At 39.4% G+C, this 27,165-nt stretch overlaps 2 protein-coding genes across 3 annotated transcripts in view; both read right to left on the minus strand.

Annotated features, from left to right (window-relative positions):
* The window catches only part of ehd4 (EH-domain containing 4), a 35,212-nt gene extending 31,886 nt beyond the window's left edge, over positions 1 to 3,326 (minus strand). Inside the window, exon 1 of the mRNA XM_034113444.1 lies at positions 2,860 to 3,326. Within this exon, the coding sequence (XP_033969335.1) occupies positions 2,860 to 3,089 (230 nt within the window). The 5' untranslated portion in view covers positions 3,090 to 3,326. The remainder of the gene's footprint in view (positions 1 to 2,859) is intronic.
* A 3,512-nt stretch (positions 3,327 to 6,838) lies between these two features.
* Positions 6,839 to 21,106, minus strand: coch (coagulation factor C homolog, cochlin (Limulus polyphemus)). 2 transcript variants are annotated; one of them, XM_034113446.1, is made up of 15 exons: positions 21,023 to 21,106; positions 17,836 to 17,877; positions 17,669 to 17,713; positions 17,298 to 17,454; positions 14,249 to 14,382; positions 12,771 to 12,842; positions 12,533 to 12,586; positions 12,272 to 12,419; positions 11,170 to 11,273; positions 10,259 to 10,485; positions 9,037 to 9,151; positions 8,657 to 8,800; positions 8,415 to 8,571; positions 7,500 to 7,594; positions 6,839 to 7,097 (listed from the first exon to the last, which is right to left on the minus strand). In XM_034113446.1, exons 2-15 carry the CDS (start codon positions 17,867 to 17,869, stop codon positions 6,925 to 6,927), a joined length of 1,659 nt encoding a protein of 552 aa, XP_033969337.1. In that variant the 5' UTR covers positions 17,870 to 17,877; positions 21,023 to 21,106; the 3' UTR covers positions 6,839 to 6,924. The 2 variants fall into 2 exon arrangements, with proteins under 2 accessions (XP_033969337.1, XP_033969338.1); XM_034113447.1 differs by having other exon boundaries at positions 21,019 to 21,099.
* Between the last annotated feature and the right edge of the window lie 6,059 nt (positions 21,107 to 27,165).

Raw genomic sequence — 27,165 nt, forward strand, 5'->3', positions numbered from 1 at the left:
TAGCGGTGGTGACGTGAAGTCATGTGACCATGCTGTAGTTCCTTTATAGCCCAACATTAGCCACCTTTAGCTTAGCGGTGGTGACGTGAAGTCATGTGACCGTGCTGTAGTTCCTTTATAGCCCAACATTAGCCACCTTTAGCTTAGCGGTGGTGACTTGAAGTCATGTGACCGTGCTGTAGTTCCTTTATAGCCCAACATTAGCCACCTTTAGCTTAGCGGTGGTGACGTGAAGTCATGTGACCGTGCTGTAGTTCCTTTATAGCCCAACATTAGCCACCTTTAGCTTAGCGGTGGTGACTTGAAGTCATGTGACCGTGCTGTAGTTCCTTTATAGCCCAACATTAGCCTCCTTTAGCTTAGCGGTGGTGACGTGAAGTCATGTGACCGTGCTGTAGTTCCTTTATAGCCCAACATTAGCCTCCTTTAGCTTAGCGGTGGTGACGTGAAGTCATGTGACCGTGCTGTAGTTCCTTTATAGCCCAACATTAGCCACCTTTAGCTTAGCGGTGGTGACGTGAAGTCATGTGACCGTGCTGTAGTTCCTTTATAGCCCAACATTATCCCCCTTTAGCTTAGCCATGGTGATGTCAAGTCATGTGACCGTGCTGTAGTTCCTTTATAGCCCAACATTAGCCGCCTTTAGCTTAGCGGTGGTGATGTCAAGTCATGTGACGTGCTGTAGTTTTTTTATATACCATATTGTACTTTTGATATTGTATTAACACTTCAAAAATCATTAAGTGGTGTTAATATATAGAGATTATCCTGCTGAACAAAACGTGTAGGTATCATAAACGTGTGTGTATCGTCTGCAATAATCGGAAATCCAATGGAAAAATCCCATTGTTTATAATTGAATGAGCCCTACAAAATACATCATCACTTCACTACTCTATAGGACTAATGTTAGCATCCAGCACACATACAACAGCGAACAGGACACATCTACATTTCCTGCTCATCAGCTGAAGCCTCGCTCAGACTGACCTTCAGTTTAACTTCATTATTCAGCCATCAGCTCCAAAACAGGATGTGATGTCACCGGCCTGATCAAGGTAATGAGGAAATATTGAGCCGAGCATTCATTAACAGATCTGTGAGAGGAGTGGAGTAGTGTAGAGTGTAGTCCAGTAGTGAACAACACAAGGGAGATGAAACGCAACTAGAGTTATAATGTAGTTGCTGTTTGTAATAGCTGCAAGTTCATGCCTTAATGTATTAACGAATGATTTAGTGTGCGTGGGATTAGTCTGCATTACTGTGTGTGTGTGTGTGTGTGTGTGTGTGTGTGTGTGTGTGTGTGTGTGTGCAGCTGTAACAGTGAGGGGCAGCAGTGTGTTGATCAGCTCTTTAACTCGTGACGTACCACCCTCCAGGCAGAGGATTAAAACAAAATAAATTAATGAGTTCAGGCGACCTTAAAGGAGCTTCTATACAAGCATGTTTTTTTGGTCCTGAATCACGTGTAAGTTCATGTTTATCTAGAGGCCATAGGATCTTAAGTGTCACAGTTGAGAACTATTGGTAATCCAAGCTGATGTTATCTTTCCTGTAGTGTGTTATATAAAAGGTTTTTGTGCATGTAAATTGTCTGCAAAGGCTAAAAACCCAAAGGTCCCCTGCCCCCCCACTCCGGTTTTAATACATAACTTGATCACTCATTGTTACCCAGATGACTTATTTCCGCATAATAATGGTGAAAAATACATGACCTTGGTGAGTGTGACATTTACTCATCTCTGTGTCAGAAGATTAATAAAAAATAAACCCTTTAAGAACTTTAAAACAATACTTCATTTGAAAATGAGACAATAGTTCACTGTCCTGCATCAGTCCTCTTGTCTTCTAATGTGATTCAACGACATCAAAAAAGCCGGATATATCACAAATGCTTGTTGGAGAGGAATAAAAGGCCAAGCCGGGTAAATACGAAGTACAATGGTGGATCCATTACACAGATCTAACAATCCAAATAAACACACATAAAGGAAATATTATGAAGCTCTCAATGAACACTTTCATCCCACAGACCCACACATCTGAAGGGCTGTTATGATTGATAGTACTACAGTTCCCATGAACCTCAGCTGGTGCTCAGGCTGTCACAATGCTCTTAAAAAGTTCCACAATAAAGTTAGATTAGCAAAATTAGGCCCTATTTGTCAGATTAAACAAGGGGACAATAACACACATTTACTTAAAATGTGCACAATAAACCTCGAACTCAATGTTTGTATCAGCTTACCAAGGTTAAATAATGTCAAATGGATGAATCAAGCCGACCTCCATTGGAAAAGTATCCTATTTTGGACTATTGCTATTTTTGCAGAAATGTAGACAATGTAGAAAAAGATGGAAGACATATTCTACCCTTTAAAGTTACAGTATCCACTTCGGCATTAACGTTATTAACCTAAGATTACATATTTTAATGATATATCAACTGTTTATGTTGCTTTCATTGCCGCCTTTACCAGAATGCACCGAGAAGGAGAGGGGAAAGTTGAAATACGCAACACAAAACTGTTGCTTTTCCTAGAAAAACTAATCGGATTTAGCTTAAGACAAGTATGCCGAATTCACCATAAAACACCTTACATGTGTTTGACATCTTAAAGTATGTGCTGCCTCTTATAAATCCCAATTTATTATGAAGAAAGCCTTTAATTGGCAGATTTCCACATTAGGTTCGGCATTGAGTTTCACCAACGACCGTTTTGGTGGTGTTTCCTGATCCAACACCTGATAAAGGTGGTTTTGACACATGCCGTTAAACTCTCTGGCCCACAGCCAACCTTTTGCATGAGGCAAACTGATAAAAAAATATTATAACCCATAAGTGGAGGTGAGTTGTACCTGATGAAGGTGGTTTTCCCGGTGGAGTACTGGCCCACCAGAAGCACCATGGGTTTGCTCTGGAAGTCGGCGGCCTCCAGAGCCGGGGAGTGGAAGTCATGGAAGAGGTAAGTCTCCTCCAGAGGAAGCAGCTTCTTCAGGTAGAGGCTCTGCAGACCCTCGGTCACCGTCTGGTACATCTCTCCGTCCTTGTTGCGTCCACCTTGCTCCTGCTTCACCCAGCTGAACATGCTGCGGAATCACTTTTCTCACCAATCCAACTTCCTTGTTTCGATATTTCCCAATTTTCCGGCTGTTTTTCCGGCTCCTTTTCGCTCAGTTCCTCCTCCAGACTGAGCGACGGAGGGTGTGTGTGTGTGTGTGTGTGTGTGTGTGTGTGTGTGTGTGTGTGTGTGTGTGTGTGTGTGTTTGGCACCTTGGAGTCTCCACTGCTGCTGCGGACACACTGCCTCCTCTGTCAATGAGTGTGTGTGTTTGTGGTGATGTGACCGCTGCTGGTGCTTCTACCTACCTGGGGGGCACCGCCCTTCCCCCTGTGACGCAGCATACACACACACACACACACACACACACACACACACACACACACACACACACACACACACACACGCCACACACACGCACACGCACGCACACGCACACGCACGCACACACACACACACACACACACACACACACTCATGTGTTTATTGTAATAGAAACAGACACGGCAATTGAACTCTTCAGTCTCTCTTTGTTTCCTGAATATGTACCGGTTGTATATTGTTCTAGATAATGGATATAGTTCAATGAACATTTGCTTTTGTTTTTATATACTTGAATAATATGCAGTAACTAATTAAAAAAAATACCGAAGTACTGATGCTTTATAGATATTTTTATATATTTAATTATGAAAAACTCGTCGATTGTATTGTGAATTGTGACAACCAAAGGGTCTCAACACTTCAAGTGAAGTTATTATGTTTTGCTTATTACTTAATAAGAATGTATAATTGCTTATAAAACATCAGTGATTGAGAAACATCCCTAGAGATTAATAAAGCTTTGTATTTTTTATTTCTCATGTATAAAGCCATCTGCTACAATTTACAAACCATTTGAGAATGGCAACCAATCAGAAAGTGGCATTAAAATAATTTTAGTGGATTTGTGTAATCAGGAAATCTGTGTTTCGCTTTAAAGTGGTTTTCATTCTTACATAAAGTTTGTGTAGCTCATAGACTGAAGTAGCTGCAGGTCATTCAGAGCTCATCATCATGTCTCTGTGTCCTGTAGCGCCCCCTGCTGGATCAGGCTTGACAATACACCATTCACATTATATTATAAACTCCCTTTATTAAGTTCACAAAAATATTGTATTTAAGACATCCTTGATATTTGGCTAAATAAACATTGATACATGTTGCTTTCCTAAAATACAGAACTACCGGCTTGATAAAAACTCGGACAAATGTGCTGTAAATTAATTATTTATTATCTGTTGGTAAGTTAGTACAGTCTAAAGTGTAAAGTTCAATACAATATTCTCCTTTTTCGTTAAGAGCAACACTTCACCCCACTATAACCAGGAAAACTAAAAAGCAAGGTTAGAAATGATAAAAATACTCCAAATTAAGAAATAATACATCTAAATCTAAACTCTATAAATCGAAATGATGAGATCCTGAATGTGTTTATTTTTATAACAAACTTCCACTAACAACATATATGACAGATGAAAGGTTGTTAATCCTATTTCATATAATATCCTCTGGTAGTTTTTACTATAAAAGCTTGTTTAATTGATATTTGACTTGATATATATATGGACAAAATAAGTCAACAAACAGGAAACAGGAGTTTTATCCTCTGACTGCTTCGATTTTTTTGCTTTCAGGTCTCCATTTGCTTTTGTAATCTGCAGTTTGGACACTAGGTGGCGCTGCTGCCCTGTCTAATAGTTAGAGCTTCAATTATCTGAACAGACATCACAGGACAAGCTGTAAAAATAACTATTTTTTATTAAAAGACACAGCAAACAGGTAATAAATACAGAAAAAGGACAGAATCAGCATTTCACATCCCAATGACAGACAGTTTCATTTACACAGAGACAGAAAATCCATATTTTATTTATTTGAATGTTAATGTTTGATGCCCAACTCCTCTGACAATCATCATGTTGGCAAATAAAATCGGATGACACAAAACCAAAGAACCATACAGGTCATTTTAACCCAGAATGCATCCGTTTTGAGGTTCACATTACATATTACTTGTTAGTCGCTTTTATCCAGAGCGACTAACATACTCAATACTGTGGGCAATCCCCACAGGAGCACTTTGGGGTGAAGTGTCTCAGGGACACAACGACATGCTGACTGCAGTGGGGTTTGAACCTGTGCGCCCCTGATCCAAACACCAACGCACTAGCCCACTGCGCCACACGCCTCCACACAAAAGACGTAGTTTATTCAGAACATTTGAACTTTTTAATCCATTCTAAAAAGCATTGTATTTCAATATAGTTACACATTTGGTTTTTGCATTTCCGTCAATCAATTTTCTTATTGTTTGTAATATTGTGTTTGAATTAAAGCGATTTCTTGTTGTGGAACTGAACTTTTAAAAGCCAGTTTTTCTGCTGAAACGTTGCTGTAACTCTGTCCTTGGAAAAAAAGGGAAATAATAATACAAATTCAAGTTTAACAAAATACAGAAATTGACATGTGGGCGAAATGTACATCATGATAATTACAAAACAGGCAATGATGAAGCTTAAAAGATATAACAAAAGAGAGAAAGAAGAAACATCCGGGTACTTTTGTTTATTTTGCAGATTGTTTTGAAATGGTATATAAGAGAAAGCTTAACATAATCTGTTAAATAACAACATTACCTATAGGTTTACTGAGCACCTTTGAATTCTTTTTGATAAAACCTCAATCATGATCAACAGACACATTTTAGATAAACATTATAAGTCTGAAATCATTCACTTGGTCACTACTCATTCATGAAGCTGGCTGATGTTGACAAAAAAGTTCTTTTTTTTAGATATTAACATGTATAAAATTCACCTGAAACATAAGATAACTCGCTCTTGGATTCAAGATTCATAATTGTATATAGTATAAAAAATCTATTTTATTTAACGATTGAACAATGCAGGAAAATGGTGGTTCCTTTTTTTGTTTTTATTGTAATAAAATGTATAGAGAATCAAAAACACCTGACTGTTTAGTGAAAGGTGAATGATTTTGGTTACTACAGATGATGAGATTGTTTTATGATTTGGTGATTTCCCAAAATCTCCTTCATTGAATAAAACATTTTTGGATATATCAACGTGTGCTTTTCTATGTTGTGTGTATTTTATATACATGTGTATTTATCAGTAATAGTTAGTATATGTGAGCAGTATATATATACAGTGTTGTGTGTCTATTCTTGTACGTCTACCTTGTGAGGACCGTATATTTTTACCTGCAAAGTGGGGTCTTTTTGAAAACTGAGGAATTTTGACTTGTTTTCACTCCTAACATGTATGTTTGAGACATAAACTGTATTTATGTTTGAGACATAAACTGTATTTATGTTTGAGACATAAACTGTATTTATGTTTGAGACATTAACTGTGTTTTTACCTCAACGCTCGTCCATTGGGTGAAGCAAATCTGCGTAGTGGCCAAACGGTGGTACTACAACATCTGTATCGGTCTGTTATGTCATTGGACCTAAAAAGGCTTTCTTTTTGCTGAAATCTACAACTGAAATGTTGTCAGATAGATGCAATTTGTATGTTTATTGGGTTAACTAGTATTTTGTGATAATGTGTTCCTTCAAACGATAACATGAATGCTAGCTAGGTATTAGCTGGACAAAATCCTCCGTTTACAAGTTTAAGGTTCAGATTTATTTTAGGGTAGGTTAATTTATGTTTGTGATCACAAGTATAGAAGTACAAACGTGTGTGTGTGTGTGTGTGTGTGTGTGTGTGTGTGTGTGTGTGTGTGTGTGTGTGTGTGTGTGTGTGTGTGTGTGGGTGTGGGTTTGTGTGTGTGTGTTAGTGTGTGTGTTTTCTTAGTTATTCTCCGTAAAGTCCCGGCAGATGCCTCGGACCAGCAGAGGAATGAACTCGGCCAGGCCGGTGAACTCTCGGGTGAAAAAGGTGTGGCTGTCCTTCGGCTCGGACGACATCGATTTGAGGTCATCAAGAGGCGCCCAGGCCACGCCCACTGAGTACATGGTAATGCCTGATTGGTGGGTAGGATAAAGAGGATATTTTAATAAGGACTAAACACAAACTGCTGTTGTCTTTCCTCTTTAAGAACACACAGTTATAAATACATAACATTTATACAGTTTTGTACATTTCAAGTTTTTAGACTGTAAGTGTAAATATGCACATTGACATTGAATTGTATCTCTGTCATCGCTACTACCTCTGCTTTTACCACTCTTATTTATTTATTTGAGATATTATATTATATTATATTCTATTCTACTTAAACTATAGCTCCGGCTACTTGTCAACTGTACAGATGTTGTTGATGACGGAAAATGCTAAATATGTGATTGCAAGAAGTAGGATGGCTATTACCAGTCGAAGCATAGATGAGATTAATCAACTAATCAAAAAAAGAATTGCTACACACCTTGTTTCTGTGCCGCAATCGCCGGGAGCCTGACGTCATCATACGATTGGCCGTCTGTCACCACGATGAGGAAGTTGCGGCCTGGTCCCATCCGCCTGAAACAACAAATTTAGTTAAAGTTATTATTCAGGCAGTTTCCTTCTCTAGATATAATGAATTCTGCAATGAGAAGCAATGTTAAAAATCTTAACAAAACACTGTTATTAGGTCATATTTCGCACACTAGTGTTTCTACTACAGCAGCATAGCACTAGCGCAGTGTTTCTCAAACTTTTTCATACCAACGACCACTTAACCAATCAAAAAACACACAAGGACCACCTAACTCCCCAAATATCTAAAAACAATAGGCCTGCTTACCACTCCAACAGTATATAACAAATCACAGCATAATAATGACAGCTTAACCTATTGCTCTCAGGTTTTACACCTCATATGAAATGTAGACTACATTTCTTACAGAGTTTATGTCCGAGCCAACAGACTCACAGATCGTTGGCTACTGAGAGAAATGCAAAATGTAGTACGACACAAACCTCCGCTGTGGATTTTCTAAATAAAATACAGTAAAACTATGGTTGCAGGCCCAAGTTAAACACATTAAACACAAGTTCATTATTTACACTGTTCCATTTATTTAGCATTGTTTACGCACTCAGTCTCTGTTGCCACCTATACTAATCATTTTTAAACAAATTGAGAAACACTTTGGATTTATAATAAATGTATTTCAAATGTGAAATTGTACCAATTTACCATTTACTCACGGACCACTAGGGGTCACTCACGGACCACACTTTGAGAAACACTGCACTAGCGGGATGGATTTATTTCAGTTTGTGTTAAGAAAAACCTAATAGCTAGTTGGATGTTTTTGTAATGGAAGTACAGTGCAATACTCAGGTGTGTTGTTACCTGAACAGGTTCTGGGTGGCGTAGCTGATGGCGGCTCCAGTGGCTGTTCCTCCACTCATGTAGGGGATCCTCTGCAGGGCGTTCATGGTCTCATCTTTATCAGAGTGGTCAAACAGGCCGAACTCCAGCCGCTGATCGTAGGTGAACTGCACCGCACCTGGACACCCAAAACATAAGTCCATCAGCCAATCAGATCATCAATTAACCCATTAATTAAATGATTTGAATTGTGTGAAGCTGACCAACGCGAGCTCCCACGTCTGAGATGTCAAAGCTTCTGGCGATTCCTTCCAGGAAGTCCAGGACGAGCTGGAAGTTTGAATGTCCGACGCTGGAAGAACCGTCGATAAGGAACCCGATGTTCACTGAGTTGTAGCAGGTTTTACCTTAAAAAACACATGTATTTTACACATCTTGGCTTATCAATCAAGTTTTTACAAACATGAAATCTGCGTATCTGCAGGATATTAATTTCACCAAGATAATGATTTCTCCATAGTTATTTTTAATGACTTCTCCACAGAAATGATAAGATTCCTGCGATCTCCAAATGTCCCTCGTTGTGGATTGAAGTGGTTTGGAATAACTGTTAATATGAGTTCCCTGGTGATGTGTGTCTTACTGCAGAGCAGGCTGTCCAGCGAGCAGAGCTTCTGAGCGAGAGGTTTCACGTGTTTGGTGGTGCTGAACCAGCTGGTGATCAAATAACTGAAGAAACCGTTGTCTTTGCACACCGCCTGCAGGACGAAGAGACAGACTGCTGTTACCGAAACATTTTCTATACTGTATATTTTACACCAGTACCATCGAAAGGTTGTTATCTCCCGTCACAAAAGCATGATTGGCTACAGTGAGATGACTGAGAGGACAACTTTACTCATGATGTAAAAAGTCGTCTTTACTTTGTACATGGAAAACAATATGCTGTGTCATGGTTTAACCAGAGGCAAAAATAACTCTGACTAACAGTTCAATAAGAACGAAAATGTCACTAGTCTTTGGTGAAATGAACTGGACGTTAAGCATTAAAATGTCAAGTGCAACGTGTTGCCGCTGCACTATTTCTTAATGCTCTTAATGTCTTTCACTTTTGTAAAGCACTATGAATTGCCTTTTGTTGAAAGGTGCTATATAAATAATCTTGCCTTGCACAATAATGCCAACAACAAGCTGGACTTAACAGACGTGGTGCTTTAACAAAACTCTACTGAAAATAATCTCTTTTCCCATGATGCTTCGGGAGAATACATTTACAGGAAGTTTGATCAAATCAAATCAGGTTTTATTTATATAGCACATTTAAAAGCGATTTTTGGTCGAGCCAAAGTGCTGTACATGTAATAAAAACACATTACTACAAAACACAATAAACGACAATAAATTACAACAGATATATCTTAAAAAACAAAATAAAAAATAAAACACACGGAAAAGTCAGGAGTCGTGCTCCGCTCTGACTAGAAAGCCAGAGAGAAGAAGTGTGTTTTTAGTTTTGATTTAAAAGTAGAAGCAATATATTTTCCAGTAAAATGCCTACTTTTATTTTAATATGCATTTGTTATGTTCTGTTTCTACTGCATTTTCTTTCTCTCAAAACAGTTTCTTGTTTTCAGTTTCCTGTTGTTTTTTCACTTTTTTAGTGCTTTGGTTGTGTGTAATAATTATACGAAAAAATAACTAAAATTATGGATCACTGTATGGATCTAAATGATAATGATTGTGTAACATAATTACTTTGACTGAAAATAAAGAATAATTTTAAAAAAACATCGATTTCACAGCAGATTGGTTTTTTTTGTCTGTTGATTTGTAGATTCATTCATTCACTCAAAGGTCGTGCCCACCTTCTTCATGAAGTCCTTGTCCCGCACCATGGCGAGCTCCTCGGCCGCGGGTCTGGCTACGGACACCACGAAGACGTTGATCCCGGACTCTCTGGCCAACATGGCCGCCTGCTCCAGGTCATCTGAAGGCCAGCCGTCCACCAGCACCATCATGACCCGAGGGTGACCCCGCCGCGCCCCGTTCTCCTGGCTGAAGAACGTCTCCGCTGTGTGCATGATGGCCTTACCTGCAGGAGGACAACAACAAGACAAGGAACCAGGTAAAGAGACATCATCTCATTTTTATTTTATTTATTTTATTAAGATTATTTGGGCCAGATTAGCCTTTACTGGAGATGACAGTGTTGAAAGGGGGAGACAGAGTCGATGACATGTGTGCATGGTTCCAGGCTGGATTTGAACCTGGGTCTGAGTCCCTATACATGTTCTATATAGCTCTACCAGGTGAAATATATGGCGGCCCAACATCATTTAATTGTAACTGCATTTCAGCGACAGAGGCGCTACAGAAGCGCTGTAGTTAATGAAAGTTATGTTAAATAATTGTTGTTTTATCATGAGTAAGTGCTATTTATTTTTAATTTGTTTGACATACCGGTATATCTCTCTGATGTGTCAGTGTCATTGTGCATGTGTGTGTTCTGTACTTGTTACACAGTTATATATATGCTATGTTCTTCTTCTGTTTGTCATTTTAAAACACTTAAGCATAAATAGGAAGCCACTAAAGAAGTGAGCAGAACCATAGGTTTGAAACAAATCATTAATATGCTCAAAGCAGGGTGTGTGTGTGTGTGTGTGTGTGTGTGTGTGTGTGTGTGTGTGTGTGTGTGTGTGTGTGTGTGTGTGTGTGTGTGTGTGTGTGTGTGTGTGTGTGTGTGTGTGTGTGTGTGTGTGTGTGTGTGTGTGACCTGTGTTGGTGTCTCCTCCCAGGTAAGCCAGCTCTTTGATGGCAAACTGCAGCTCTTTAGGCTGAGTGTAGTTGGTCAGTAAGAACTCGGTCCTCGGAGAATCACTGCACACAAAATCCAGGAAAAAGACACGTACACTTAGCCAACAGCAACGCTTAGTATTATTAAAGTAATATCTATCAAACTACATGTCTTTAATCAGGTTGATAATTGAGTTGTCCATTTATAAAGTAGCAAAACATGGAATAAACATTTATATAGTAGAGTACTACAGTAGTACCTTGTTCCAAAGTAAAGTACTTTTTAAAGGATTGCAAATGTAATCTCTCTGCCTTTGTAAATTGTAATTGATTTCTTAAATAAAGCTCATTTAAAGTGGACCTATCATGCTATATTTGAATAATATAGTGTAGGGCCATACCTATATAAGGCATATTTATACTTTTTTTTTTTCAAAATACCAAACAGATCATGCATTTTAGCCATGCCTCATTTTGCTCTATTTGACAATTTTTAGCTCTGTGTTAGCAAGGGCTGATTCAGTGAGAACAGCACCACCTACTGGCCTGGCATATGTACTACATCGTCTCCAGCGCTTTCTAACGGCAATGGCCGTGGCTGTCTCCTCCTGATTGGTGGAGTTGGCCCAATAGCCGTAGCGCCACCGTCCTGACGTCAGGACAGTGTTCAAATCTGGATCAGTTTTTATCAGATCCGTTGCAGCCCCTTTTTTAGAGATTTGGGTATGGAGGAAAATAGAGAGGGTTGTGTTTTCTGACACTTGGTGAGTTCCCTGGAACACCGGGGACACATATTCATGTAGAAAAGACGTACACAAGTGCATTTTGCATGATAGGTCCCCTTTAAGTTTAATCTCATTTCAATTGTATCTGCCCTAGGAAAAACTCTTATGTCTCAGTATTTTTTATTTTAGGTTTCATTTAGTTTTAATTGAGTGAAAACCTCATATTATATATATTTTTGAAAAAAGGGTTTCTTGAACTATTTGGTTGATTTTCTTACTTGTTCCATTTTGCGGGAAAACAGATATGTATTGCTCTTATTTCATACTGAATGTATTTATTGTATCTGTGTGTCTGACCTGGCCTGGATCAGTCCTACGTGCGGTCCCGTTGGTCCGACTCTCAACATGGCCGCCAGTTTGCTAATTAAGTTTTTCTGCAGGTTGAACCTCCGCTGCCCGATGTTTTTACTGCTGTCGATCACCATGGCGATATCCATCTGACAGTCTGCACACACACGTTAACACACACACATTGAGGTAAAAGTAGTTGAACAATCTTAATTAATTTTCGATCAAACGTCGTGCAACAAAAACTCTACAAAAACAAACACAGGGTACCTTTATTTCCACCTTTCAGAGCTTTCTTCACTGACGGCTTCTTCAGTTTCTTTGCTGCAACACACACACACACACACACACGCACACACACACGCGCACACACACACACACACACACACACACACACACACACACACACAGCTTTAAGTCATGCCTAACAAGGACCCTCAATTGTGAGTATTTACAGTACTACACTGTATACTATCAGTAGTATATAATAATAATGTGTATTTATTACCTGGCTTTGCAGCTTTAGGCAGAGCGGTGGCAGTGGTTTCACTGGTCAACTCCAGTGGGACACTAACAGGCTCTGGATACACACACACACACACACACACACACACACACACACACACACACACACACACACACACACACACACACACACACACACACACACACACACACACACACACACACACACACACACACACACACACACACACACACACACACACACACACACACACACACACACACACACACACACACACACACACACACACACACACACAGAGAGAAAGAGAGAATTAGTTTTACTAAATGATGGTATAATTGCTGGATTTCAGTGAACACGTTTCTGAGTTTTTTCTATATATAAAGATAGTTTTGATAAGTGAAAGTATAATACTATATATTTGTTTACCCTTGAGTTACAAAGGCTTGACAAGAAAAAAACTAAAGTTAAAGGTGGGGTAGGTAAGTTTGAGAAACCGGCTCGAGATACACTTGTTGTTATATTCCACTCTATGCTCTTAACATCCCGATAGCAATAAATATCTGAAGTGCTTTGACAAAAAATCCATAAAAACATCTCATCTGTGGAAGCCGTGGCGCTGTAAAAAGCACGACCAATCATCTGAGCCGGCCCGGCTAAAATAACTGGATGGCCTACCTGCCTGTCAGCCTTCCATCTGTGCACAAACTTATCTGGTGCCCTCATTGGTCATGTGTGCGTTCGTGTGTGTTGGAGGAGGGGCTCTGTGAGGAAGTGGCAGATTTTCTCCGGTTGTGTATTTTCAAATTCTAGCGCACTCGAGCTGGTTTCTCTAAAATGACCTCCCCCACCTTTAAGTATTATCCAGATACAGTATAAAGATTTAAAGAAGTTGCATCTGATGCCTTTGTTCCCCTCTAGGAGGCAGTGAAACTCCACATCGAGCTGTAAACCCACACAAACATATAGTATGTAATAAACGTTATGTCTATTTATAAGCATGTACATTGAGAGCAATGGCAAACACGTTGTACATACTAGGCAAATTAACCACCATATACTAATATGACGATTTCAAATACCTTGTTAATTAGAACCAATAATTCAAAAATTATTATTATCAAAACGTATTGTTATCAGACACTTTTTACGCTGCTATGGACAGTCTTGCAATAATGTACATTCTCAAAGATATTGAAGTGACTGTATATTTTGTATATATTGATTGTAGTGCTTTTAATTATGTCTTAATGTGTGCACATGTATAAATAGTCATTGATTGTGTATATATAGGATATACATATTTTTATACACATTCTTATATATATTTGTATTTTGTATTCGGGATTGTGGGGAAACGGTATTTTGATCTCTCTGTCTGTACACACAAACTGAAAGATTGACAATAAAGTTGACTTTGACTTTGAAAAAACACAAATTTAATCAAAAACATCTAACAACAAAATTAATAGGTTAATGTTGGAAACGGCTCCACCTACTGGTGAGGCTGAAGGAGGCGGTCCAGCGGGACAGGACCTGTGATTGGATGCCGTGAGCGAAGGAGCTCATGTAGTTCTGTCGTCCATGAAGCTTGTTGACCCGGACGGAGCCGCCGGACGGACCCAGAACCCCCCTGCAGAGCAGAGAGGTTCAAAATATAATCAGGATAAGATTATTTAATAAGGTTTTTAACGCTAGTCCACACCCACTGGTATTTCTTTAAAGGGGACCTATCATGCAAAATGCACTTTTGTACGTCTTGTATACATGAATATGTGTCCCCGGTGTTCCAGGGAACTCACCAAGTGTCAGAAAACACAACCCTCTCTATTTTCCTCCATACCCAAATCTCTAAAAAAGGGGCTGCAACGGATCTGATAAAAACTGATCCAGATTTGAACACTGTCCTGACGTCAGGACGGTGGCGCTACGGCTATTGGGCCAACTCCACCAATCAGGAGGAGACAGCCACGGCCATTGCCGTTCGAAAGCACTGGAGACGCTGTAGTACATATGCCAGGCCTGTAGATGGTGCTGTTCTCACAGAATCAGCCCTTGCTAACACAGAGCTAAAAAATGTCAAATTGAGCAAAATGAGGCATGGCTAAAATGCATGATCTGTTTGGTATTTAGAAAAGAAAAAAGTATAAATATGCCTTATATAGGTATGGTCCTACACTATATTATTATAATATAGCATGAAAGGTCCACTTTAAGGAAAGCTTTTTCTTTATGTTTTGATCTTCACTTAAACCTGTAGCTTGTTGGCTTAGCTTAGCGTAAAGACTGGAAACAAAGGGAAACAGCTAGCACAACAACTCACAGATTAGCAATTTCAATATTGTTGAATCCATCAAATTGTTCCTAGATCTCAAATGGTAATTTGGGGAGTAAATATCTTTTTTTAACCTTTAACAAAATGCAAACCTGTCACACATTTTATGACTTTGGACTCTACTTGACAAAATCACAAAACACTTGGACTGAGTCTCAACTCGACTTGGACTTGAACACCAATGACTCGGGACTTGACTTGGACTTGAGCCTTCTGACTTGAGTTGACTTGATACTTTAATGCAGGGGTCTCCAACATGTTGATCGCAAGCTATTGGTAGTTTAGGACTTGGACTTGGGACTTGACTCTGGACTTGAGTGCAAAGACTTGCGACTTACTTGTGAACAATGACTTGGTCCCACTTCTGATTAGAGAATAATAAAAGTATGATAAAAGCGATCAGTTTTAAAATGAAAGGATTACTCAACAGGTGTCTCCTGCAGCTGGGTCTTTGCATAAGCCATTGGTCGATAAATGATTCATAATTCAGAGAAAATGGTTTGGGAGGAAATCAAAGCGCGGACAGGAAGAAGAGATCTGAATAAGTGAAGGACTGCAGGAATGAGTTTCCCCCCTGCGGCCCTCTGCTGAGAGGAGGAGGTCATTCAGGGTTGAGAGCTTAATCCTCCGTCCTCACATTCCTTCAGAGTGTTAAGTCGAGGTTCAAAAGACTCACGCTGCTTATTATTATGTCACATCTGCAAGAGCTGGTCGTAGCAGTTCAATTCAATTTATCACAAATAGTTAAAAATACAGGTCTAACCCTAAGACATAATGAAGACATGTGACAAGAGACACCCCCGATAAACTATCATAAGCTTTAAGAATAGGGACCAAGTCACTAAACACAAGAAATGTACAATAAATATGACTGATAAATGTTGAATTGGAGAGTTTATGTATTATAAGAAACATTACATTCTAAAAAATAACTTACACTAACAAAATACCATAAAAACAATCTAACCCTAACTATTAAATGAATACAACACATTCATTTCATCAGTCTTAAGATTGCTATGTAATAAATAAGATGTAATAATCATACAACCAATTCATTGGCAGGATATTTAATAAATGTATAAATAAATGCTTTAATTAATTAATTAATCAATGCTAAAAAGGTTAAATGACTGCATAAATAAATATGTAAATGAATATGTAAATAAATAAATTTATAAATAAATAAATTTAATTTGATAATCAAATAAAACATAAATAGAGGTATAAATGTTTACATTTCAAAGATGATATGAGTAAATAAATTAATGCATAAATAAATGAATAAATATGGTAATAAATAAATAAAGGAACATATACATTAATATAGGAATAAATATAAAAAGCCATAAATAAATCCATTTAAGTTGATAATTCAAAAAACCTTTATAGAAATACAAATGTTTAAAGGTCACCTATCATGCTATTTGTAGGCAATAGCATAGGTCTCAGATATATGAAAATATATAAAAAACATGTCTATGAAGTGTTTTGCTCAAAATACCAAACAGATCCCCCATTCTAGCCATGCCTCATATCCCTCTATTTCACTTCCTGTTTCAAAAGTGCTGATTTGGGGTGTAAAGGTTAAAAAAAGAAAAAAAATGATAAAAAAGAGGGGCGGAGCTTATGGGGGACCCGGCAGCTACTGTCTAAACTAAATGCTGCCGTGATGAAACTCCATATCATGGATTATCAAGGATTCTCTCTGAAACAGTATGGAGCTCAAAGGCTTTCTCTCTTGCCGGTTATACCACAAGGTGAGTTCCTTTTTATTTCCTGCTTCTTCACACACATGCTCTCCAGTACAGGTTAGCTCTGAGTGTTAGCGATGCTAATGTAAACACCGACCATATTACGTCCAAAACAGTCGGGCATTGTTTCTGATAGCAACGTTTCTGATTGGGCCGTGGGTCCACATTTCAGATATTACGTCATATCGGACGCAAATCTGGATCAGCTCCGTTGTTCCCCCGTTTTTAGAGATTTGGGTACGGAGGAAAAGAGAGAGGGTTTTATTTCTGACGCTGCGTGAGTTCCCTGACACACCGGGGACACACCGGGGACACATACTTATGTATAGAAGACATCACAAAGTGCATTTTGCATGATAGGTCCCCTTTAAAAACACCTTTGAACCACTGCCTTTCACCCAAATAAAACCAGAGAGAGGAGAGAGGAACATAGTCAGCAGGTGATCTGTGAAGCCTCACCCGTGGACGGCGGCCCCGCAGACGGAGGAGATGGAGGCGTAGATGGAGGTCCCGAACACAGAGACCCTCCCCTGGGTGCAGTCAGGAGGACAAAGCACCACCAGGCCGTCCTCCATCAGGTCCGCTCCACGTGTCACACAGGCCACCGGGAACGCCACTGATCAACAAACAACAAGAGAAAATGTGGAAAAACCTGGATTTAAAAGTGTGAAAATCGGTCATACCCAATAATACACCCAAAATAGTACATGTCAATTCGGAAGTAAGCAAATTGAGACACAGCAGAGAGACAGACAGACAGACAGACAGACAGACAGACAGACAGACAGACAGACAGACAGACAGACAGACAGATAACATTGAGGACTAACCACTTGATTCTGAGCCAAACGTTGATGAGATCAAGAAGAAAAGGCCTGCAGAGAAAGAAAGAAATCACATTAACCCGTCATCAAATACACAAGAACAAAAAGAACAAGTTGTACCACAGACTAACTGAGAAAACAGGATCAAATGTGATATAATAAGAGCAGCGTACCTGTGAGAGGCAGCAGCACCGACAGCTGAGACATTTCTGCACCTGGAACACAGACTGACATCAGATTACTGTGAAAACATATGTTAATTTATATATATATATGTTTATAATCATGACACATGATTACACTGTTAGTAAGCAACAGTGTTGTTACCCCAGTTAAACAGTTAGTTTATGAACCAGCATGAATAATGTATACAATTTCAGAAATGCAGCAAATAATGGGATAACCAGTTAGTAAAGGGTTAAGGAATTCAGTTAACTGGTACTGAATTAGCTGATCAGATAAGTCAACAATAAACAGCTTAAAGGGGACCTATCATGCAAAATGCACTTCATTCATGTCTCTTCTACATCAACATGTGTCCCCTCTTCTTCATGTCTCTTCTACATCAACATGTGTCCCCTCTTCTTCATGTCTCTTCTACATCAACATGTGTCCCCTCTTCTTCATGTCTCTTCTTCATCAACATGTGTCCCCTCTTCTTCATGTCTCTTCTTCATCACCATGTGTCCCCTCTTCTTCATGTCTCTTCTACATCAACATGTGTCCCCTCTTCTTCATGTCTCTTCTACATCAACATGTGTCCCCTCTTCTTCATGTCTCTTCTTCATCAACATGTGTCCCCTCTTCTTCATGTCTCTTCTACATCAACATGTGTCCCCTCTTCTTCATGTCTCTTCTTCATCAACATGTGTCCCCTCTTCTTCATGTCTCTTCTTCATCAACATGTGTCCCCTCTTCTTCATGTCTCTTCTTCATCAACATGTGTCCCCTCTTCTTCATGTCTCTTCTACATCAACATGTGTCCCCTCTTCGTCATGTCTCTTCTACATCAACATGTGTCCCCTCTTCTTCATGTCTCTTCTACATCAACATGTGTCCCCTCTTCTTCATGTCTCTTCTTCATCAACATGTGTCCCCCTCTTCTTCATGTCTCTTCTACATCAACATGTGTCCCCTCTTCTTCATGTCTCTTCTTCATCAACATGTGTCCCCTCTTCTTCATGTCTCTTCTTCATCAACATGTGTCCCCTCTTCTTCATGTCTCTTCTACATCAACATGTGTCCCCTCTTCTTCATGTCTCTTCTTCATCACCATGTGTCCCCTCTTCTTCATGTCTCTTCTTCATCAACATGTGTCCCCTCTTCTTCATGTCTCTTCTTCATCAACATGTGTCCCCTCTTCTTCATGTCTCTTCTACATCAACATGTGTCCCCTCTTCTTCATGTCTCTTCTTCATCAACATGTGTCCCCTCTTCTTCATGTCTCTTCTTCATCACCATGTGTCCCCTCTGTGAAAAGAGACTCTGAAAGTTTCAGGAAAAAAGATTCTCTCTCTTTTTGATCCATTTCTATAAAAACCTGTCTGAAAATGAGCTAATTAGATTTTTGAGACTCAACAAAAAGCCTGTTTGCTCGTCTGGCTCCCAAATGGTGGAACTAGCTCCACATTTAAATCAGGACAACAGTAAGTCACATATTCCATTGCAGACTGAAAAACTAAACCCTTTCACTTACTGTATACTTTGCCATTTAAGAGTTTAGCCCATTTGAAACGTATGCATCAGCACATCGAATGGTTTGGTTTATTTAAAGCAAATACATTCGTATTTTTCTTGTTATTCTGATTTTATTTCTTTGTCTTACTTTTTTTTAAGGTGTATTGCACTTTTTTGTAAGTTGCTTTGGATAAAAGTGTTAGCTACATTAAATGCAATGTAATGTAAAAGGGGAACATTTTATACGTTTTGGCAGAGACAATCAAATACATTAGTCAAAAGAAATTCAAGAGAGCTTTTTTATATAACTTGCTAACACCCAATATATGAACCTTTTGTTTAACATGCATTGATTTTAGTCCTAACATGGGGTTGCGGAGCACTTATGCCTCTTGTGGCCAATATGAGTATTACAATAACAAACGAAATGAAAAAATATCATCGTACAACTTTTTTTTCACGTTACACAAACGATTTAAAACAAAACAAAACTGGAATTATAAACTAATTATTCTACCTATTCTTAAGTCATACAGTAGAGAAATTCATCTAGATCAGACTTTTTTCTGACTTGCGAGTCAGCAAACCAATTCAGTAAAAGATCGCAAACCAAGCAGTATGTAAACACTGCAGCCACAAATTCTATTATTTAAAACAGTCAATAGTGGGTCCACCAGTTAACAGACTAGATATACACCAAACAACGATAAGAACCCATTACTGGTCGATCAACACCAGTCAGCCAGCTAGCAAATACAAAATAAACCAATAACACAGCCAGTAAATCACACAGGATCAATCAACAGTACCAGTCTTTAAAGTCAATAAACAATCAACAAACAATCAAAGTCAATTAGTAAACAGTTGACAGACTATTGGTCCACCATTAAAACAATTAGCCAGTTAGTAAATCAATCAGTAAGCTAAAGAGCAGAAGGGAACAATCTGGCAGTAAAGCAACCCAAACCCAAAAGCACTTTCAAATGGTCTGCTAATAGAAAGATAATGTACCTGCATGGTTCTTGCTTTTTTGAGTTTGTAACTTCATGGTTGGTTTTACTTGTTAAGACTCTTTGGATAAAGGCTTCCGCAAAATAAAATGTGAATAAATGTTTTTAAAACTGCATACATATGTGTCACCAAACTGCAGCTGCAAAGACTAACCTGCCAATTAGTAGTTGAATACAAATTGGATAATGCAAACTATTTGGGGCAAGCTGTGCATTATTCTTGCATGCTTAAATAGCAGGAAATGTTTTTTTGTTTTTTTCAAAATGTCTGCTTTTCACTATTTTATATAATAAAAACTGAATTTCTAAAGTCTGTAATAGTTCTCACCGTGTACTTTCAGAAACTGAGATGGACATTTTTCCCCATTATCACTTAAACTTGAAAAGAACTAACCCCAATAGGGACATTTAGTAAACCATATGAACCCGTTAGTAAGCCAGTTTGTGAACCAATCACACAGCTCAGACAGCTAACTGGTTAACAGTCAGTAAAACATATGCAGTTAACCAATTATTGGTCAATCAGCAATCTAATCAGTAAAGTTGTTAACAGCAGGAAAGAGAAACAATCAGCAAGGATTTAAATCAGCCAAAAATAAACCAGATTAACCGGAAAGCATTTAATCCATTCATTCATTCATCGAAGCAAATAAAGTGTTTTCTTCTTACTGACTGTTGTCTGCAGCAGTCGTCTCTCCGAAAAAATATTCAGAGTTTATTCAGAAGGAAGGAGCAGACGGTAAACTGGTGATGCTGAGCTGGTGACGATCGCCCAGCAAAGACATGCAGCCCCTTTAAATAAGCTCACACACACACACACACACACACACACACACACACACACACACACACACACACACACACACACACACACACACACACACACACACACACACACACACACACACACACACACACACACACACACACACACACACACACACACACACACACACACACACACACACACACACACACACACACACACACACACACACACACCTTACCATTGTGTCATCGCAGGGGGAGTTGGGAGGGGCTTCACTGACAGATTGACCTAAAGGAGGGAGAAACAGAAAAATAAACTACAGTTAGTTATGATTCCACTACAGATGTGTATTTCTTAATTTACAATTAATTTACTAATTCTCTTCCAAGTGTCCATATTGAACATTTACTACACTACAACCACTTACAAAAAAGCACTAAAGCTCATTTAAAATGTGGTCCCTATTTATATATTTTCTTCTCCATATGTATGTCCAGTCCCAGCTGTGTGCGTCACTGTTTAGTGTCCCCATTTCCGTTGTTTTACATTACATTACATGTCACTTGTTAGACGCTTTTACACATAGCTAACATAACTAACATACATTCAAGACTGCAGTGGAATTTGAACCAATGCTCTCCTGATACGAAGTGTATGCAGTGCTTTTAGTAGACGCTGCACATGTTTCATGAAGTTGGTCAATATTTTTCTAAATCCTGCGCATGTGTTGTCAAGTTGGTGAAGATGTTTCTTAATTTGCTAATGTTTTGGAACATTTGTGTTTTTATATTTGCATTTGATCTGAAGCTGCAGAGTATTTCTCCTGATGGAAGTGTTTTCGGCTGCTGAAGCGTGTTTGCACCTGTCGGCCTCCGTATATTTGCACCAAAGAACAACAATATTCAAGATTCAAAGGTTTTATTGTCATATGCACGGTAGCTAAAGTGAAGTTATCGCAATGAAAATAAAGAGACCGGAGTGCAAGTAAATGCATGGGCAGTTATAAGATAAGATAAAAACAGAATCCTGAGACCCAGAAAGAAAAAGGTTTCAAATTTCCTTTTTTTTTGTGATCACACAAGTCTTTAGGGTGGTATAAACATAATGACTAACAAAAACTAAAAATATATAGTTTTATTTTTGTTTTATGTGTGTCCTTTGTAGAGGACATCGGGTGTTAGTTATGTGAAGCATAGTATACAAACAACATTAACATACAAGTACATTTAGACGTCATTAGAGCAACAACTCAATGCAACAAATACTGAGCCCTCTTTGTAGTACTCCATCCTTTTTTGAAATGCAGAGATACATCTGACACTTGAGGCACTTGATGTGTGTGTTCCCACTGCATCCGTCTGCCACGAACCCTACAGAAACCTACGTGTTAGTTTTGGCCCATAGTGGACGACATTTGTGTTTGTAAAATGGGGGAAATAAAAAGTTAGCAAATCCCTGTGTCCTCCTCTGAGGACATTCATAAAAACATTTAGTTTTAGGTCAAATAAGTATTACACTGCTCTGAAGACTCACTACACTAACTCCTAAGATGTTCCCTTACTATAATTAATTAAAATATTGAACTCACAACACTGGTAATTACAAAATTACAAACTTACCATTTCTCTTTCTATAAATAGTGCTTGTGTTGATGGACGCCATTTTGAAATACAATGAAATTATCTTTTTCAAAGCCACACCCCCACATATGTCACATGTTTGAAAAGCCCAGGATGTCCTCTGTGGAGTACAATTGGACTTAATGCTGTGGCATGTATAACCTCAAAGTAATGGACAAAAACCCAATGTGCTCCACAGAGGACAAACATGAATGGGTGGGTCTCTGGAGGATAATGAAATACTCTACAATATTTTATCTTCCATTAGGTTTCTGTCTCATGCTAACGACTCGTAGCTGCAGGACTCTTCATGTTAGCCTCTTTCCATCACCTCAAGAGACCAAAGTGCAAGTAAATATGTGGGCAGTAAACTATAGAATAAGATTAAAAACAGAAGGTCAAAACAAATACTCTCGATAGTATTTGATCTTCTATTAGGTTTCTATCTCATGCTAACGACTCATAGCTGCAGGACTCTTCATGTTAGCCTCTTTTCATCACCAGCTCGTACTGTTACCTGTCTGCAGGTATAACGCCGCGGTCAGGAATTCAGCTTGGCCAGCTCCCAGCATGCAGCAGGTAAAATGAGAAGGGCGAAGAAAGTGTATCGGGGAGGAATGTATCTCGAGGGAAAGAGAACATTTTTCCTAAGGCTTTCAAAGATAGATAATTAGATATGAAATGTGATTTTTTTTGTTTTCAGTCAAATCTCTGCATGCGGTTCGGTATTAACTTGTTACAGATGGAAAGACATTTTTGGACTTTTTGGAATTTCTGATAATAATTCTGACACCTCAATAATACTCTCTTCCTGTATGATGGATGCTTCAGTCAAAACAGTCTGGTTGCCAGGCAGATTTCCAGGAACTGATGAGTATCAGTTTGTCTGAAGGCTGCACAGCTTTCTGTATCTCAGAGGTGATATTGTATAACAAAGAGAAATGGAACATGGGACGATTATTATTTCTGAAAAGGGAAATCTGATTAAGACTGGTTTGTTTCACAGAGGAAGAGAACAGGTAATCTTATTAGAAACACTTCTTGGTCATTTGAGGTCACGTTAAACTTCAACAGCAGCAGTATGCAGGTGTTGACAGGGTCTCAAAGTCTTAATCAGGTGAACTCAAATTGGAGTTTTAAAATCTCTGATAGACATAAAACTCTATTGAGTCTTCAGAATAAAAGACTGTTTTAAAACTCCCACGGTGCAGGGGGAAGCTGTTAGCATAGCTTAGCAAAAAGACTAACCAGGGGTAAACGGCTAGCCTAGCAGAAAGACTGAAGGCAGGGGGGAGCTGTTAGCCTAGCTTAGCACGAAGACTATAACCAGGGGTAAACGACTAGCCTAGAAGAAAGACTGAAGGCAGGGGGAAGCTGTTAGCCTAGCTTAGCACAAGGACTATTACCAGGGGTAAACAACTAGCCTAGCAGAAAGACTGAAGGCAGAGGGAGGCCGTTAGCCTAGCTTAGCACAAAGACTATAACCAGGGGTAAACGACTAGTCTAGAAGAAAGACTGAAGGCAGGGGGAGGCCGTTAGCCTAGCTTAGCACAAAGACTATAACCAGGGGTAAACGGCTAGCCTAGCAGAAAGACTGAAGGCAGGGGGAAGCTGTTAGCCTAGCTTAGCACAAACAGCTATCAAGACTTCCTTTCATAATGGCCAACACAGCCTCTATAGTTCCTGAATGGGAAAAAAACAACTAAGATCACAGAGATTTGCTCAGGACTTTATTATAACATGACGTGTGTGTGTGTGTGTGTGTGTGTGTGTGTGTGTGTGTGTGTGTGTGTGTGTGTGTGTGTGTGTGTGTGTGTGTGTGTGTATGGCAAGATATGGCAGATGTGCACTGGATATTGGCTGAATGTCATGGGTTTAAGATCACAGACGAACTCCACAATTACGACAAAATATGAGAGGTCCCGAGGTTATATTAGTCCCATGCAGACAGAGATTTAATCTCATTTAATATCACAGCTGTATTATTTAATTTTCTCTTTTAATTCAATTTACTGAGTCTGACTTTGGATAACAATAGGGCACTATGTCTGTGTTTAAGTCAAGACTTCTTGGTTTAACCTTCTTTCTACAGTTCATTACTGCACCTGCGTTCAGTTGTATCTCCATAAAACAATGAAGCAGCTTTGTCAACAGGAAAACAGACTTAATGTAAATCTCTGTCACTCTGTGGAAAGTCTAAGTCTCTGCAGGTGGATTCTTTACCGCCTGAAGGGAAGGAAACCCATCTGAAGAATACCATTTTCAAAAAAGTCCCCTGTCTGAACACCTGTATCGTCTTCCCCTGGATTAGTGTAAATACTCCAAATAACTTTCCCCTGATATAAAAAGCTGCTCTCTGTGAGACTGAGGAGCTGCTTTCAGGTGCGGAAACCTGATCCATGTGTGTCAGAGAGTCCGAACAGAACAAACAGGTCTTTGTCTGAGGCACCATGTCATCTTCATCCTGCAGAAACCTCGTATCCACAGCCTGTGAAACATCGGGTCAGGACGACAGACTCAAGTGTTTACACGCATCGAGGGACAGCTGATAGTCATCTGAGGTCGCTAAAGGAGCAGAACGGGAGCCAATTAGATATTTTATATAAAAGAAAGTGGTGCTATGAGGCTGAACACGTACATAAGGTGTGCTTCTATTGTCAGGAGATGAAAAATGGGTCAAAACGAGGTTTAAGCATCAAAAGCATCACAAAGGCCGAGCTGTGAAAGAAGACACTGAACAGACTGTGTTTAATAGTTCTCAGTTCACAAAGTGGGGGATCTGGTCAGTCCAACAATGTGAGAAAAGGATGTTAACTCCTCTTGTACGGTTTGAATACTTTTTCGTTGAATTTTAAATGAAGAGAATTTAGTTTTGTGTGGAGACAAAGAGGCATCCTGCTGACAAAACAGACCGGCTCAGGTTCTCACCTGGTGTTTTGTCTTTCTTTCCGTACTTCTTACCAAAACACCTGAGGGAAAACAAAAGGAGAGGAGAGGAAACAAGAAGGGAGAAGACAAGAAGAGAGGAAACAAGAAGGGAGAAGACAAGAAGAGAGGAAACAAGAAGGGAGAAGACAAGAAGAGAGGAAACAAGAAGGGAGAAGACAAGAACAGAAAACTACAAGAATCAAAAGATGTTGTGGCGCCCTCCTGCACATTCAATTGAGAAATAACTGTTTTAATGAAACATCATTTTGTCATGTTGTGATTAGTTGTTACTCTCACATAAATCATACATACACATATAGATATGTGCAGAGATGGGGTCGTTACTAAAAAAAAGTAATATATTACATATTACATATTACTTTAAAAAAAAGTAATATATTACACTACTTCGTTACTCTCTACATAAAGTAACTCGTTACTTTACTCGTTACTTTACTCGCAGGGCCGGCCCGCCCCTCCCTACAGGCAGATCACGCAGACTGCTAAAGTTTCAAATGTTCTCTTTAGTTCAGTTTCCATTGTCGCATAAGACTGATCCAGATAGCTCTGACTATGGCTGTCCTCTGTCTCCTGCTATCTGTATTTTGCGCAGTATATCTCTGAACGATGCGATGGTGATTCCACTGTGCAAATGGGCAACATTACCTCTACTATGAAGGATGCTACAAGCCTGTCCATCTCTGCTTCGGTTACCGGTCCTCCAAATTCTAATTTGTGCTGCTTCGGAATCGGCGGCGGCGACTCACAACATCCTCACTCTGGGTTCGGGGGTCCTTAGCTATTAGCTTCACCTTAGCATGTGTTCTTTGCAGGTGTTTGTTGAGGTTTGACGTGGTGTTTGCAGCAGTGGATAACAGCTTCTGGCCTGGACACAGTTTGCACCTCACCGTCACATTCCTGTCTATTCTTCGGACGAACTCAAAATAATGGGCATACCTCCACCCCTAGAAAGTTATCGCTGACTCAGCCATGTTTATGCAGCACTGCACGTGGAGATGTGGACGTGCAAGTCGCGCAGATTACGTACATATAAACCTGCGGCGGAAACCCCTCTTGTCTGTCAGTGTGATTATGACTGATTTTATAAAAGTAACGAAGTAACGCGTGTCGGGGCAATGTTAGTAACTGTAGTGTGATTACTGAATTATAAAAGTAACGCGTTACACTACTCCGTTACCGACAAAAGTAATATTATTACAGTAACGCGTTACTTTGTAACGCGTTACACCCAACTCTGGATATGTGCAGGGGCGGACTGGGACTAAAAATCAGCCCGAGAAACTCGACCGGCCCAACCCGGGAAACGGTATTCCCAATGGCCAGTCCGCCCTGGATATGTGCAATGACTTGTGAAAAAACATTGCCCACAGTCTGTCTGAAAAATGTTGCCCAACATTACAATTTCTAGATTTTCTACGTGGCCACTGATTGGTTAACACCGCACCCTGAAAATGTCTGCATCTGGAGTAAAACATTTTA

This window comes from Trematomus bernacchii, unplaced genomic scaffold (genome assembly GCF_902827165.1).
Source record: "Trematomus bernacchii unplaced genomic scaffold, fTreBer1.1, whole genome shotgun sequence".
Classification (NCBI taxonomy): Eukaryota; Metazoa; Chordata; class Actinopteri; order Perciformes; family Nototheniidae; genus Trematomus; species Trematomus bernacchii.

Bases quoted from the DNA above. Each gene is read 5' to 3' on its own strand.
- coch (XM_034113446.1), bottom strand. From the start codon at position 17,869: ATGTCTCAGCTGTCGGTGCTGCTGCCTCTCACAG. The intron at 17,455-17,668 runs GTTAGTCCTCAA...TTTGTTGATCAG, and splicing joins GTTTGGCTCAGAATCAAGTG to TGGCGTTCCCGGTGGCCTGT. The intron at 11,274-12,271 runs GTCAGACACACA...TTTTGTGTGCAG, and splicing joins GTAGGACTGATCCAGGCCAG to TGATTCTCCGAGGACCGAGT.